Raw genomic sequence first — 16324 nt, forward strand, 5'->3', positions numbered from 1 at the left:
TTTTTTTTTTATCAATAATACATCCCTGACTATGCGCATGAATGAACATAAAATCTGTCAAAGTTAGCCGAAAATCGGCTAAAACGGTCACTGTGGACAGGATTTGACCTCAGCCACACGTGCGCTGCAGGCTGACTGACAAACGATGTATGTGCGTATGTACAACGTACGTGCATGAACATGTACATTGTGGACGTCCTGTGCATGTTTTAAAGCAGAGGTATTGTCAACCTGAAGTTTTAAGCGTGCGCAGGGTATGTCCGAGTTCGCTTATTGCCTCAAAACTTCGAAATGTTTTAGACCTACCCGTAAATCGACAATTAAAGTAAAAACAAATATAAAAACTGCCATGGTTGATATTTCAGGAATTTTCAAAAGAAAAAGGGTATTTTCATTAGAACTTCCAGGCTGATGACGTCATACGCCTAAAACTTCGCAAAAGTCTTAAGTGGGTCAAGGTCATCATATACACCAATATTTAGGCGATTCTGACAAACTTCGCCACAGACATCTATTCAAAATACATTTTTGAATTTTTTTAACCTGTCGCTAGAAGGCGCTCGAAGATTGCATGACGTCATTGGTATATGATTTGAAGAATACTATCGGCCAAAACACTAACACCGTTAAAAGCAAGTTCATATCTATTACCACTTTCAAATAATAAGCCACTTCCGGTTTTAGCCTTTTTCGACCGGAAGCAAGGGTCACGTGATTTCACGCACACTGAATGAAATAAAGACCCCAACCTATTCTACCACTTGCCAGCAAAAGGATGCTGCGGACGAGTACGGTTGATTTCTTATGCATTTTTTAATATTAAAAGTGTCACAATTTAATTGCCTATAAATAAACACCTGATGACGTCATCATGACGTCATCATTACACAATGTTGTTTGAGTTAGGGTCTTTGCTTGGACAAATAGTGGTGTAAATGAATTACTGGCAAAGAGTCGAAAATGCCCTTTGACAATCGACAATTTTTTTTAAAGTTTTGTGTACAAAGTCTATGGGAAAAATTAAATATATTCAAAAATCTATAATAAATTAGTCGATGACGTCACCATGACGTCACTCTTCGGGGCACATCTCTGCTATAAGGACTATGACTATGCTAACTTTGAATGATGTGTGACAAAGATAAATGTCAAAAGTGGCACTGAGAAAAAACGTGTACAAAGTCTATGGGATTTAGGCGACAAAAAGAAGAAGAAGAAGAAAGAAAAAAAATGAGAACAAAAAGAAAGGCTTTTCCGCTTTTTTGCGGAAAAGCCAAAAAAAAAAAAAAAAAAAATGAGAACAAAAACAAAGGCTTTTCCGCACTATGCGGAAAAGCCAAAAAAAAATAACAGAAACAAGAGCTGTTTCGGCGTGTACACCGAAACAGCTAAAAAAAATAACAAAAACAAGAGCTGTTTCGGTGTGTACACCGAAACAGCTAACAAGAGCTGTTTCGGCGTGTACACCGAAACAGCTAACAAGAGCTGTTTCGGCGTGTACACCGAAACAGCTAAAAAAAAAGAAAAAAAAAAAAAGAGCTGTTCCCAATTGAAATTGGGAACAGCTAAAAAAAAATAACCAGAACAAAAACAAAGGCTTCTTCGCAAAAGCCAAAAAAAAACAGAACAAAAACAAAGGCTTTCCGCAACTTTGCGGAAAAGCCAAAAAAAAATCCCTCGTCTTCGAAGAAAATGCCGCCCAATACAATGTTTCACCCTGTGCGTCAAATAATCACAGCGCGACAACCGCGGCGACTTTAAACTCGTCCGAAATTATTCCATTGTTCTCATCAGATTTCCCCGAATGTCCGTGATGTCACATTGAGGACGTCACTTACCTATTATTATGACCATCAACAAGTCCAAACATGTTGAACATTCCCTCATCCTCCCCTCCCCCTCACTCCACCGCTTCCTCCACCCACGACCATTCCTTCCAGCCCATCCACAACATCCCTCCTCCCTCCACCACTACTCCCTCCCATCTAACATAACTTCCTGCCTCCACCAAAACTCTCTCCCTCCACCCAAACTCCCTCTTTACACCAAACCCTCCTCAGAAACGGGTTGCGAGACGAGCCTCCTATACTACTATTATGTACAATTGAATACTTGTTTTACTTTGAGAAACAAAATTCACCAAACCACATTTCCAAACTACTAAACAAAATGCCCTAAATTGCTGTAAAAAAACTATTTAAGGGAACGAAATTAAACAAATAATGAATGAAAAGAAAAGCAATGACAGTTCACGTAGTATCCACTAGCCTTGACCAATGCTGTCAAGCCAAGCTTTTTCCCTGAACTGTCCGGCAGCCGTTGCTGTCAAGCCAAGCTTTCAGTTCCCTGAACTGTCCGGCAGCCGTTTTACCCTACTTGTCACGGCAACGTACGCCGCTCGCAGCCCCCGGCCCCTGGCTAGCTAGCTCCGCTTGCGAATTGCCTGTACTGCGCGCGCGATATGCTCCTAACACAAATCCGCACACGGACGTACGTACACGTACATGTACAGAACATGTACATGTACATGTACAGTATACAGTAACATTCGCCTCGACTGCGACTGCGTATTGGTTACTGCATGGGGTGCACGTAGTACGTACGTACGTAGGTACTGTATACGTACCGGCAAAGCGCTCGGCGTACGTGTGCCGTGACAAGTACAGTACAGGCAAGCGGAGCTAGCCAGGGGGCCGCTAGCGGCGTACGTTGCCGTGACAAGTAGGGTTAAACGGCTGCCGGACAGTTCAGGGAACTGAAAGCTTGGCTTGACAGCAACGGCTGCCGGACAGTTCAGGGAAAAAGCTTGGCTTGACAGCATTGGTCAAGGCTAAGTATCCACTAGACAACACGAGTGACTCCTTCCACTGAGTTGTTGTATCTATACAGGCCTAAAATTTTCAATCTTTAAGTCTAGACTAGGCTTTTTAAGCAATGGTAAAACCACTGCTGATTTCCAGGCTGCTGGGAAATGACCAGTACATAAAGAGGAATTGATCATTCTGGTTATAACAGGCAATAACAGATCTAAAGAACTAATAAGTAACTTCATTGGAATAGGGTCAAGGATACAACACTTCTTACTAGAACCTAAGATGAGCTTACGAACTACATCTTCAGAAAGTTGCACAAAATCGGTCAATGTTCCCCCAGACCTAGGTGATGAGGGTGTGGAGGAAGATAACTGAGGTGAGCAGGTCTCATTACTCAATCTCAACCTGATATTGGAAATCTTTTGAACAAAGAAATTACCCATCTCATTCGCAAGAATCGAATCATCGGTGTGCGGTGGCACAAGAGAGCTTTTGTTAAGATTGAGCAGAGACCTGCTAACCTGAAAAAAATTCCGTTGATCACCACTATTTTCATTAATCAGGTTGGAATAGTAATCCTGACGAGCATTGTTCATCAAGAAAATGACCTTATTTCTGTTCAACTTAAACAAATCAAAATCACGCTGAAGCCCAGTTGTTCTCCATCTCCTTTCAGCTTTTCTACGCATTTTCTTAGCAATTCTGATTTCCTCATTAAACCATGGTACACAGGGCCGAGCAATAATCGTTTTTTTTAACAACAGGAGCATGATGATCAACAATGTCACTAAGGATGGTATTATATGAAATGGCCAAATGGTCAAGATCATCAGATTTACCTTGGCTTGAGTCATTATTACACAAATCAGATTCAGAGATTTCATTCTTAAACATATCCATGTCTACAGAGCTAATCTTCCTATAAGATACCTCCTTTACAGATAAATCAGGTTTGTTTAAAATAAGTTTACACAAAATGGAATAATGATCTGAGAATAAATAATCAACAACAGGCGTATGTTCAATTATTGTCTCTGATTTACGGGTAATGATCAAATCCAATGTATGTCCTAGAACATGAGTTGATTGATCAATATGCTGTGTAAGGTTCAATGATTCCAGTAGCTCAGAAAACCGTATTGCTTCATAGTTGTCAGCATCATCCACATGAATGTTAAAGTCCCCAGTAATTATCAGTGGTGCGCTAGTCAGCAGAACTGATTCCAGGTAATCGGAAAATTCCTGTAGAAATGTAGTCATTGTAACTGGATGGTTATATAGTTGAATAGGGTGGTCTGTAAATGACAACAACGCGTAGCTGCTGAGATCCAGATCCCACAAGCCATTCCGAGAATTCAAAGGGCGTCTGTTCTGCGGCGGCAATCTTTTTAACCTCCAACGATTCCCATAGAAGGAGAGCAGTACCACCACCCCTCCTTCTCTCACGTGTGTGATCTGCGAGCTTGAAACCCGACGGAGTTACTTCAGATCTAAGAGCAGAATCGATGTCCTTAATAACCAGGTTTCAGTCAGTGCAAAGATGTCAGCTCCACTGGTGCAAACATAATCCACAAAATCAGCAGACTTATTTTTCAGTGAACGAACATTAAGCGTACATAACGTTAAGTGACATTCAGGGTGATTACCAGTTAATTTAGCAGGGAAGCACTGTAGAGGAGGCCTAACCATAATCTTGCACTGTCTGCCACGTTGCACAGCTCGACCTTCTTAACGGGCTACGCTGTGCTAACAGCGAGACCAGTCAGCCATAAAATGCATTAAGTTTTACTTAATTTGTCTATGTTCAGTGAAAATACCGATACTTTACTATGATTGAAATTAACTACACAGTTAAAACCATGTAATTTTGACCCAGGACGATGCGACATTAGCTTAGCGTATCCAGAGGGGCATTTGGTCCTCTTTTTTCATTTCTTTTAAGGAAATAAAAGAAATACTTCCCCTGTTTTAAGAGGTGTATTTTTTTTACGAAAGACAAAAAGTGGGGGTTTGTTTTTCAGAAGTTGTGCCTTCCCAGACTGAAAATACGGATACGCTACTAGAATAGATGGAATCCAAAATATATACTATCTTGGAGTCTTTTTTTTGTCAGCTTTAAAATGATTCAGATACGGATCGGTGCAGGTGTAGAAGGGAAAGCTCCCACAGCGCGGGCGATCCCAGGGACGGGGGAACGTCTGCAGAACGCTGAACTGATGCGACTGCTGGTCGGGAATCGTCAGACGGTGTCTGGACACCGCCTCCTCCACCTTGCCGATGACCTCTACGACTATTGGGTCCTTGCTGTCCAGCGGGCTAGCCTCCGAGGGGTCCCTGGTTAGGTCGTACACTAGGGGCGGGTCGTGCTGGTCCGTGCTCCAGCCCGTGCAATCACACGTGTAGGTTTGGAAGCAGCCCAGCACGCCATGGGGCCCCGGAATGAGACGACTGGTTGTGTAGTGAACCTTGTACGTGGTGTCACCTGCGTAAGAGGCATAAACAATACCTGTCAATAAAACACAGTGAATTGATCAATTCCGAGCTGTGGTACACGATGAGAAGTAGGCCTATTATTGCAACGAAACATTTATACTGTGATGACGTATTTCTATCCCAACTTGGGGGTCAGTTCTACGGTAGAATAAGATGAATGCATTGTACTCTTTCATTCATTATAAAATTATAGTAAAATTCCTCCATCATGCAATTACTTACCCCCTTCTGGCGTGTACCGCACCGCGTTGATGAAGACTCCACAGTAATGGAACATAAACTCATGTGTCATCTCGCTACTGTCGTTAGTCAGTAATGGCATGAGGTCCCGACCATCGTAGATCCTGTCAGTGGGCAGCTTGACTCCGGTGACTCGGGCCACTGTTGGTAAGACGTCCGGTAGGTGGGTGGGTTGAGACACCACGGTGCCTGGCGGGATGACGCCAGGCAGTTTGACGATGGCAGGAACTCGGATGCCACCCTCCCATGTGTTACCTTTGCCTCCTATATAAGAAATTCCCAAAGTCACGGGTTCCATTTTCAAAGTCATATGCTTACTCTTCAAGATTTTACTCAGTGATCACTCTCATTGCCGTATATATAACGACTGCTATATGGTTGTCTCGATATTATGATGAAACCACTTGTGTTCAGTTTTTCTGGCTTTGGAAAGCGAATAAAGTGCAATGATGACTATATATCGCTTCTGAGTGGGCAGACAACCTGCTGGAATCAAACTCGCTGTGCCCTTATTGTTGAGTTTGAACAAACTAATCAAGCTACCTTTTAAAGGTGTTATTAAGATCGGCGATATATTAAAAAGCTGGATTGTATAGGGACACCTGATTCACATATCGAGTTTGTAATACCTTTATAGATTCCGTTCCAGCCGCCTTCTCGTTCGCCATCGTCTGTGAACTCCTCCACGTGACCTCCATTATCTGACGTCAGATACACAAAGGTGTTTCTCTCCAGGCCCAGCTTCTTGAGTGACGACAGAACCTCCCCGACGCTCCAATCCATCTCCTCCAGGTTGTCCCCGTAGCTGCCGTGCACGCTGTGGTTGCGGAACAGGTCGTTGTTGTAAAGCGCCGTGTGAGCCTGTACGAAGGACATGACAAGCAGGAAGGGCTGCTGCTGGTGGCTCTCCATGAATTGGACGGCGCGGCTGTGCAGGCGCTCGGTCAGGTGATCGTACTGGAGTGGCTGCTCCACGATCTCACGGTTCTCCATCAGGACGCAGTTGATCCTGATTGCCTTCCAGAGCATCAAGAGTGAACCGTTGGCAGCGAGGGCTACAAACAGGAACAGCACAACGCTCCTGTAGCCAATTAATTCCATCCACTTGAGGAGCATGGCGGCTGCCAGTGCGCCAAGTACCGAGTACGCCATCTTGGCGTATACCCTTCGCGGCTTGGCCCAGGCATAGGAGACGGTGCTCTCCGTTCCGCAGTCCCGTAGGTTAGTCATGGGAAGGCCGTAGAAATAGTCAAATCCTTGCGAATTAGGATCGGAGCAGGAATTCTCATCGGTGCATGAAATGCCCAAGTGCCACTTGCCTGTTGGAAAGGGAAAGTATTGAGGAAACGACATCAAGAACTATATTCACACAAAAAAAGAAGGATTTTGTGTGAAATGGGGGTAAACTTGCAATAAGGCTTTTCCCAAAACAGCACAGCCAGAATTCTTCGTAGTTAACCCAAGTGGACGCACCAATATCCCTCTTATCAAGATTGACCGATCTGGTTTCCATTAAATGAAACTGTTAAAAGTTGTATTTTTATCACCTGGGTCCAAAATCGTATCACTTCTTTATTAAAACAAAGTCACGTGAAAATCAATGCGTTTATTTAGTGCCAGTAAACTGGAGTCCAATTTGCAGACCACTATTAGGCCTCGTTTTCTTAAAGGGGGCTTCAATGGGTTTTAACAACAAAAAGCTTACCTTTGCCTTTCTCTAAATTTTGAGTGGGGACACAAGGGGTAGGGCTACAGGCCTTGAGTGGGGATCCAAATGCTCCCCCTCCCACCCTTACACCACTGCCTAACACACCTACCTATCATGGCCGTAGCGTATCCAGCGTCTTTCAATAATTCGGCAACCGTGGTTTCGTTAGAAGGTACACCACCACGCGCCGATATGTAAATAAACACCCTCATCCTTCCTTCGGCCCCCATACCTATAAGACGACCAAACTTGGTAAGCGAACTTTGATAAATCCATGTAATTCTTTCAATGCCCCTTTGGGGGGGGGGGGGGGCTGTAAAAAGACATAGTTCAAAGATTCTACATTTTTGTTGAGGAAGAAACTTAAGTTAAGGCCTACGGCAGAAACCAGGCCCAAGGCCTTCTGCAACGGTTCACCAACTATCTAATGCCGTTACAGTTTATAACTAAGGTTTTGTTCTGAGCTGTAGTAATTTCATGTAACTCTTTGGTTTTGTTTGATTACAAAGGTAGACTATTGATTAAAGTCGGACTGTCGTCGGTAAGTGCACCTACAATCCAGACTCTTATCAATTCGATAGCAGTATCGAGACTCCTAATCAGTTAGACCTATACGAGGAAACGCAATATCATTAATTCAATATTAGGTTTGCCAGACACTGTATACTCAGTGTTGTCCCGAGTGATTGTGAGAAAAAAACACTCGGGTGGGACTCGAACCCACCCATCGGACCTCCTGCTTACTACTGCAGACGTCTTACCACTCGACCACCGAGCTTGCCGGGGTCGGCTGGCTGGTTTGAATCTGATATAGCAGCGGGTACCGCAACCAATCTATGTATTCATTAATCAAATATCATTAATGAGTCATAAATCAGTTTTGTGCATGCAGTGGTACCTTTTTCGCTTATATTTCTACCTCAGTGACATTTTGTTTTGACGAAGAATTTGTTTCGTTATCATGAACGAATTCATTTAATGATAACATCGGAAGGTCTTAAGAAACATATCAGCCTTTTGTTCTGTGTCTATGGGCATGTTCACACTACCATGTATACCCGTGTAGATATCTACACTTCTAATAGGCCGATAGCGTACCCGGGTAAGATCGAACACGGGTTGGAAAGACATAACGTCCTCACTACCTTTAGCGAGTCCACACTAACGTTGGCCGTGTATAACGGGCCGTTTTACTCGTGTGCAACACGTGAAACGTTCACACTACGCATAGCCAACACGGGTACGAGTGAATGGAACCGCGGTAAGACTGGTTCCTGACAAAGAATATTGAGGGACTTAGAACCATTCTTCTGTCGAGGTCCGGCGTAGCTCGATTTTTGGGCTACAACTGTCACGGTTGCTACAATCATGGAGCTATTAAATAGCTCCATGCTACAATGAAATACCGAATTTGGTCGCGACACTGTGCATGTTAAATTGATCACTGGCACGTGTGCAGATTTCGCCTTTGTCCCGCGTACAACTGTTGCTTGTCTCCCTAGTAATGGGGAGGAGCAAACCGTGTCAAGCGCAACACGGAGATCGTTCACACTACCAATCTTTACACGGGTAAGCTACAAATTTCGATTGTCTACCCAGGTAGAGCCTCAGTCTACACTGGTCCCGACCAGGGTAGGATTTTACCCGGGTAGAGCACTGTACCCTGTGTAGGAGCCGTGTCGGATTCTTGCTAGTGTGAAAGGGATTGCTAAAATCTCCGTTTTCGACCCGGGTCCAATACGGGAATTTTTGATAGTGTGAAATGGCTTATATAGCATTTAGCACACACATTTTAAGATGTATTAGGCCTAAGCCATACAGTAATATCTCGTGGTGTATACAGCGCTATTTTCTATGCCTTTGAAAGTTACCGCGTGGAACCAAGCTAACTTTATTTATTTTAACAACTTCGGCCTTTTGTTCCCAAAAGACTTTTGAATGGTAATAAGAAACGTATTTGTGCTGCAATCAGTGACATTCCTTTTATACGAGCAACGACTTACCATATCGGACTGGCAGCCGACCAGTTATCAGCGCAGCTCGACTGGGCGTGCATAACGGCAGGGCCATGTGCTGTGTCAGTTTGGCTCCTTCCTGGGCCAAGTTGTCGAGGTTAGGCGTCTTGATCGTGTCGTTACCAAAGCATCCAATGTCTCCCATCCCGACATCATCCATTATGAAAAGTACAACGTTCGGCGGACGGGATTCCGCGTCGCCACAACGTGCGGCTGGAGCAAACGTCCACGCAAGAATCAAAACAAGCAATTTGGCCGATGTAGTGCGCGATCTGGTGCCCTGCAGGCTACCTCCCAGAACCTTGCTGAAATCCCTCATTTTCGGAGTAGTGCTTCTTGGTCTACTTCACCAAGAGGAATAACACTTCTCCACAAGACTCTCGGCTTCGCTGTAGGTAAAATTCACTCAGTTAGGCTCTATCTATCATAAAACATGTATGCGAAAACGGTTTCGCAAACAAAATCAACGTGGGTTCAATGTTCAAGGTATAAATAGTAATTTAAAACTATACGCACCTGTTGCACCCGTGACAAGTGTTTGTTTATATTCATAAATTTGTTTGCCAATCGATTCTGTTTTCCGTGTGAAAAATTGTTGCGATAACGATAAATTGCTACGAAACATTATATAGCCACGATGCTCCATTTACGCAATACAGGGGGAAGTGCAATGAGGACAAATAGAACTAGGTACGTGCAAAAGCAGTTCAAGTGATAATCATAAACAACGTAAATAAAACATGTTCGTAATAACTGGCCATGCATGGCTTATATACAGGTCTACCAGCAATACTGATCAAGGACATGTCGTTTATAACTGGATTTATACTGATGTACACTCGAAATCAAGTCGTCTTTGGCCTCGCAGTACACCGGTGCATCATACCAATGAGGGTTTGACAAGGTATAGGTACGATGGGCTCCTTTGGCGAATGGGTAACAAGCTTTGTCTCCACATAATAGAGCAAGGAACAAAGCAATTTCAAAAACAAACAAAAAGCCTCAATAAAACACTAAAATATTCAGAGTTTTTAAAGACCGTTCCCTCATCACGTTTTCGTAATCACATTATGAGAAATAAAAGCCCGATGACGTCACATCTGAAATCGATATAACGTATACATGGGCGCGATTTTCTATCCTGCCTAAACCCGTGCAAAAACCCGTGGACTCGCTGTGTTAAACGGAATCACACCCATAGCGCGCTGAAGACCATTCGACAATAAATTCTAATGCTTTTGCATTTTAACCGTTGAGAGATAATCATGCACAGTCTTTTCTGGGACATTGTTGTCTAAATAACAGCAGCATGTCCCAATTAACACCATGGTTATTTTGCGGTGATGGCAAAAGAGCAAGACCTACAAACAAGACTGGGCAAACAGTAAAGCTGGTCCCACAGTGTGCACAATTTTTTATTTAAATGAGTTAGGGCGGCTAAAAAGTTCGTAAAATATAAGCTTCAGTGGTCATGAGATTGACATGAACAATCCACTTTCGCTCATCATGGAGACTTCACTAATTGCCTACACGTGTCGTGAAAGTGCATGAATCACGCGGTGCCAGGTGTGACAGTCAGTGAGTGATAACCAGTCTAATTCACAAGTGATAGTCGGTGAGTGAAGTAGGTATTAACCAGTCTAATCCACAAGAGACACTTTGAGATCATAGAGGTCATATGTTGAGATCAGTCTGGATACCAGCAAAAGTAGGAACGCCACTACCTCAGAAATTGGGCGTTAAACAAAATTGAACCATCGTGGCATTTATATATTATAACTGCCATAACCTCAACAAGCAAACCGCCAAAATAAACATATGCAATTGCAAACTAATCGAGCATGTTAATAGCACAATGCTTCCTTATGAACTGGTTTCGATTTCCGCCGGACAGTTTGGGATTTTCTTTCAGTCCGCACGCCGCACGGTTGATCACGTGCACTTTCCCTCAGAATTCTAATTCTACAGTTTTCTCAAAAAAGTCCCGTCACAGGCCTCTGATCCATCATTTCCGGGAGGAAATTAAATGAAAGGACAAGTAATTAATGCCATATGTCGTGTGTGAGTTGAAAAGTCGCAAATTGGAAAAGGTAGTGAAACTTTTGGTAGCCTACCTTTAGACATGGTGATATTGTGATGAGGTTAAATGCAGGCTCGAGTCCTCGTCCAAGACCACAGTAAAACAGATAAACATTATACGTTGATACTGGCTATGTGATTTATAGATTCCGGGTCAGTTCCGACTTCGTTTCCATGGATACGATCTTGCTGCGCCATATTATGTTGGTTCCCATCATGCCTGGCGCGATCTTAGGAACGCGCACGCGCCCATGGAGTCGAGGTTGGGTCAGTTCTTGCAAATTCAAACACTGTTATGATTGTGGTCTATTGTTGTGTTGCACGCATGTGACAGATGGTATATTGAAAGCATATCCAACATAATTTATGCGGTGGTTAATTGAAAATGCACTTAATATCGACTGTGTCTTGTATGATTCGGTGAACTGCACAAGTTGTAGGCTCATTTTTGTAATTGTTTATTTTGTGCTGACCCTAAACCGGCCTTATACTTGCGAAAAATGCATTCTGATCATACAGAAATGAAAAAAAAATGGCGTACTCCACAATGTGTAATGGAAGACTGCTCAACAGGGTCACTGTACATGTATACTTTTTTTTTTACAATCAAGTGAAATGATCTCAACCTTTGTTACACCGATCTAGGTATACCGAGCAATGACCAACAACAATACACCCTGGGAATTGTAATGTAGGGCCCTATACCGTGCAGAATACAATAGGATTAGGAAGAGGCCTTGGAAACCATCCATCACATTATGTACGTAGTAGCCTGCAGGCGGGACGGTAATACATGTTTTACGTGTCTGTACATTAAAGGCTCTTAAATGACTCTACATTCAAGGAATTGAATAAATAAATCAGCAAAATTTGTCGTCTCTATAATTAATTTTGAAGAAAAAAGCGGAGACGCGTTCTGTCTATCTTCAAATCAACCGACCAACAAAACAGCTGGACAGGCAGCGACAGTTACGCGTACCCTTTTGGGGGTAAACTAAATATGTGTATGGACGGATTGTAGCCTATACAATATTTTTCTTCATGAACAATTTTGAATTAATAGAGGTCACAACGATGATTTACAAACCAGACATCCGAACAGTGCACATGTATACAGGAGGAACGTTGGATTCCCCGCGATGCATGTGCACATAACAAAAAGCGACCTACTTTCTGGACTTCGTTCGTTCAATCGTTGTATGTGACCGCATTTCTATTCAACAAAAAAAGTACAATGCGAACTTCTTACATTTAAACAGGATGACAGCCGGCCACTCCGCAATTTGGCGTTGAGATTCGGCGGCTTAGGACAGCATGGGGAGACATGAGAGCCGGTCGGTCATGTTGGTAGTTATGCCCGGAAGTAACTCAGTGCTGTACTACTCATCATGTCAGTACATGGTGCGTTCGTTTAGCTCACCCGGGTCGACGCGGGTCAGCCCGTGCCGTTATACGCGTTCGATTAGCTCTGACGTTATTCCTGGGGCTCACCTGGGTCAGCCACCACAGACCCTGCTCGTGGAGCAGAGTCACTGGTGGAAGTACGTCACGCATGCGTTGTCCGTTCCCTAGAAACGGACAAATATGGCGGCCGGACAGCGGAAATCTCAAGTGGACATGCATTTAAAAGTTGACTTTATTTGAAGTCTAAAGGTAATCATTTATTGAGTTCATTGGATTTTTGAGGCTAATATTTCAGCCCAACTATTTTTTGAGTTTTGCAGTTGACTAAAAAGCAGTAAATCTCAAACTTTTTGGCGTTTTGTCAGTGGCTACGGCCGTGTACGGCTATAAAGGCGCCACGTGAGGATCGTGATCGGCCCGCAGTTGAGCGTTCAATTAAGCCCGGGGAAAGTTCAAGCAAGGACTAGTGGTTGGTTGGTTGGTTCGTGACGTACCTAGCGCATGCGTTCTGAAGTGGAAGTGCGAACGACTCTAGTCGACCTATTGTCATGTCAATGACCGTCAAAAAATGGCAGTCGCACAATTCGTCACCGGTTTCACGAAGGGACGGGCATGTGGATTTTGAAGTAAATTTTAAACCGTTTTCGAGATAATCGCAAGAGAAGTTTCTCCGTTTTTTAAACTGCAAAAACTACTTCTTTGCAACAACTTTATGCAATAAGGAAACCTTGACGTAATTCTTTGACAGGTAAACTTTAATTAATTTGAACCCAGTAATTATAATTAATACAGTGGTTAATTAGCCGAAATTAATAAGTAAGGATGCCCGTCCTTTCGTGAAATCAAAAATTTCACTTTTCCACACTTAGGCCGCTACGCCCTTTTTGTTCAATGTGTTTTTCCATAGGGAAGGGGCGCGCGTGATTACGCGCGCGCAGCTGAGAATGCAACAAAGATGCCCGTCCCTTCGTGAAAACGGAATTCGCTGTTGACCTACTTTTACGCCTTTCCGTGCAATACGTTTTGTACATGTTCAAGGGGCAGGCATGTTCGCGTCTCTCAGTCGTGAAATCGCAAAATACAATTATCGAGATGCCTGCCCCTGGCATCATTAATGTTATTCAGGAATTGATGATGTTTTGCTTACGGAAACATGTCAGAGTGATTAAGTACCATGTTTTAAAGCAAAATAGTGAAAAAACTCGAAATCGAAAAAAATTGTCAATTTTGACATGCCAGTCCCTTCGTGAAACCGGTGACGAATTATTCAACATTTGTTGTTTCTCTTTATTTACACAAAAAGAGTGATTGTGTAAAGTTTAGGATAATCGCCAATATTATTGCACAAAGGTGACAAAGTGACATAATCGTAAACTAACATCGAAAAACTGTGCGATGAAAATGTAATTTAGCGCTCACAGTTTCGTTTTCCGCCATTTTTGTTGATAGATGGTCCCCTCTGCACTATGCTATAGCATACAAATATTGACTGCTTCGAGTTGTGTAGTAAAACTAGACTCCCGAGGTGATCCATGAAGCATTCTATTATTTGTTTCCCCGAGGCGAAGCCGAGGGAAATTAGAATGCTCCTTGGAGTTTGTGGCCGCGGCCTCGGCCTCGCAGTTGTGGCTTCGACTACAACACTGCTCAAAAAAGCATTGCGCGATCAGCCGCAGTAGGCTGGTTCCAAATACGAAATGTAGTCGACTAGCGTAGTCAACCATCGTCGACTAGACAGAGTTCGGGCTAACTTTAGTCTAACTACGGTTAACCATTGGTCAACAATAGTTCTTGCGCGAACTTGCCCTAGGTTATCACGTATTTTCCAGAATCAAACTACAGGGGCGCATACCAGTGCCACAAATCATAACGAGCATTATTCCCCTCATTTGATACCGACCAAACTTCCAGGCTGATGGCCTACTATGGCATACAGGCAAGGATGGCAAGAAGGGTGTTGCATCAATTAAGTTGCCAATATCTCGAAAGCTACCTCTGCCCAGATTGTCCCGTTTTGTGAGTTCTGGGTTTCTTAGGCCAAACAAAAAAAATGGTGTGTTTACGGTAACCTAACCGACCTGGAATTATTTCGGCCAAATTGCCGACCTCAAACTTTTTATTGCCATTTTTAAGGTTGATAATTTTTATTGACACATTTCAAACATGTCAAGTACTTTTAATTATTTGCCACGAACAAAAACCATTTTCCACACTTAAATCTGACCATGATTTGACACAAACATACCTGTGTTAAATGTGCGAAAATCGCGACGATCTCAAAACTTGAATTCTCAAACTACGAAGTACGATTATTTTTGCACAAACGCATCGGGGTGAACCGATACGCCTGGCTGGCCGACGGACGGCATGGTTCTCCCCACGTACAAACGTGCGTACTGCGTATCGGCCTGATACGCTGGAATTGCGGCCGGCCCGATACGCCGACAAAAAACATGCCGATCACATTTATTAGCCCCTGATACGCACAATATAATTATCATACACGCCATTAAAATGCACAATTTGATCGTTACATACGCCATTATTTCATCTTGACATGCAAAATCTTGACCAAAAACTAAGGCTGTTTTTCCGATGCATGTGTGATCAAAATGCACACGATGGATGTGTTCTGTCGACTGCCGCACCCAGCTAACATACATCATGGTACACTGGTTCCCTTCGCCAGCTAACGGAATCGATGCTATGATGAAGGACCGGAACCAGTGACTACTGCCTTTCTCCGGTCCATACTTCGTATCATACAGCATGATGATGTATTGGGCCGAAGTTGGATCGTAAAAATATTACCAAACAAACGTCGCTGGAGAAAGAGAATTTCTTCGAATTAATTCACAGAACGTGATCTTTACTTTCTGTGTATGTGTTTTCCATTAAAATAACGAGATTGCAAAGCTCGAACTTGTGGCGAAACATCGTAGCGTGTTTCTGCAGTAGTGCAAGATTTTCGGCCACGTGGGCCGTATGCACGGCGCGATGTTCGGCCAGCCAGGCGGAATGTTAGTGGTGCCAGCGGCCGTGATGTATGTTAAAACTTTAGTCCATCATTTGTAATTAGTGCAGTTTGTTCGTTTGAAGCAACAAAAGTGTTCAAAATCTAATAAAGGATACTGAACAACTTACTTGATGAAGTTTCAGCTCAGCTTCAGCTTCATATTCCAAGAAAAACAGCATTCTAGGATCTCAATTTAAAATCAAAAGTTGCTAAATCATGTTTCGAATTGTTCTGAATTGCAGCTTTACGCGATGGTTGCGCACTAATCCAACGAATTATAGCAACCGCGCGCGCCTGTGCGTCGTTCCAATGCTTGTGCGCGCTGCGCCGAATAACAAAACGAACAACTAATTTAAATTTTCCTACGGTGCTTCTTAAGAAGCACCGTTGGAAATACCTTCTTTCGTTGATTTCTTCAAAATGAGAGCTTGCCAGAAAGAATAATTTCACAGGGAGTTTAGTCCCCTTACTATCTTTCAACCAGTATGTTTTTCAACAATAATTACGCCGGTTACTTTTTTGGATAGCTGCAAATGATGGACTCGGGCTTTAAGCA

At 43.2% G+C, this 16324-nt stretch overlaps 1 protein-coding gene across 3 annotated transcripts; it reads right to left on the bottom strand.

Moving 5' to 3' along the window:
* Positions 1–2892: 2892 nt before the first annotated feature.
* LOC119743511 (steryl-sulfatase-like) lies at positions 2893–12764 on the bottom strand. 3 transcript variants are annotated; one of them, XM_038219933.1, is made up of 6 exons: positions 12598–12764; positions 9258–9658; positions 7364–7486; positions 6176–6865; positions 5529–5810; positions 2893–5295 (listed from the first exon to the last, which is right to left on the bottom strand). In XM_038219933.1, exons 2-6 carry the CDS (start codon positions 9586–9588, stop codon positions 4901–4903), a joined length of 1821 nt encoding a protein of 606 aa, XP_038075861.1. In that variant the 5' UTR covers positions 9589–9658; positions 12598–12764; the 3' UTR covers positions 2893–4900. The 3 variants fall into 3 exon arrangements, with proteins under 3 accessions (XP_038075861.1, XP_038075862.1, XP_038075860.1); XM_038219934.1 differs by lacking the exon at positions 12598–12764 and adding an exon at positions 9786–9992; XM_038219932.1 differs by lacking the exon at positions 12598–12764 and having other exon boundaries at positions 9258–9742.
* Positions 12765–16324: the final 3560 nt, after the last annotated feature.

The sequence above is a fragment of the Patiria miniata genome, unplaced genomic scaffold, assembly GCF_015706575.1.
Source record: "Patiria miniata isolate m_02_andy unplaced genomic scaffold, ASM1570657v1 HiC_scaffold_6, whole genome shotgun sequence".
Lineage (NCBI taxonomy): Eukaryota > Metazoa > Echinodermata > Asteroidea > Valvatida > Asterinidae > Patiria > Patiria miniata.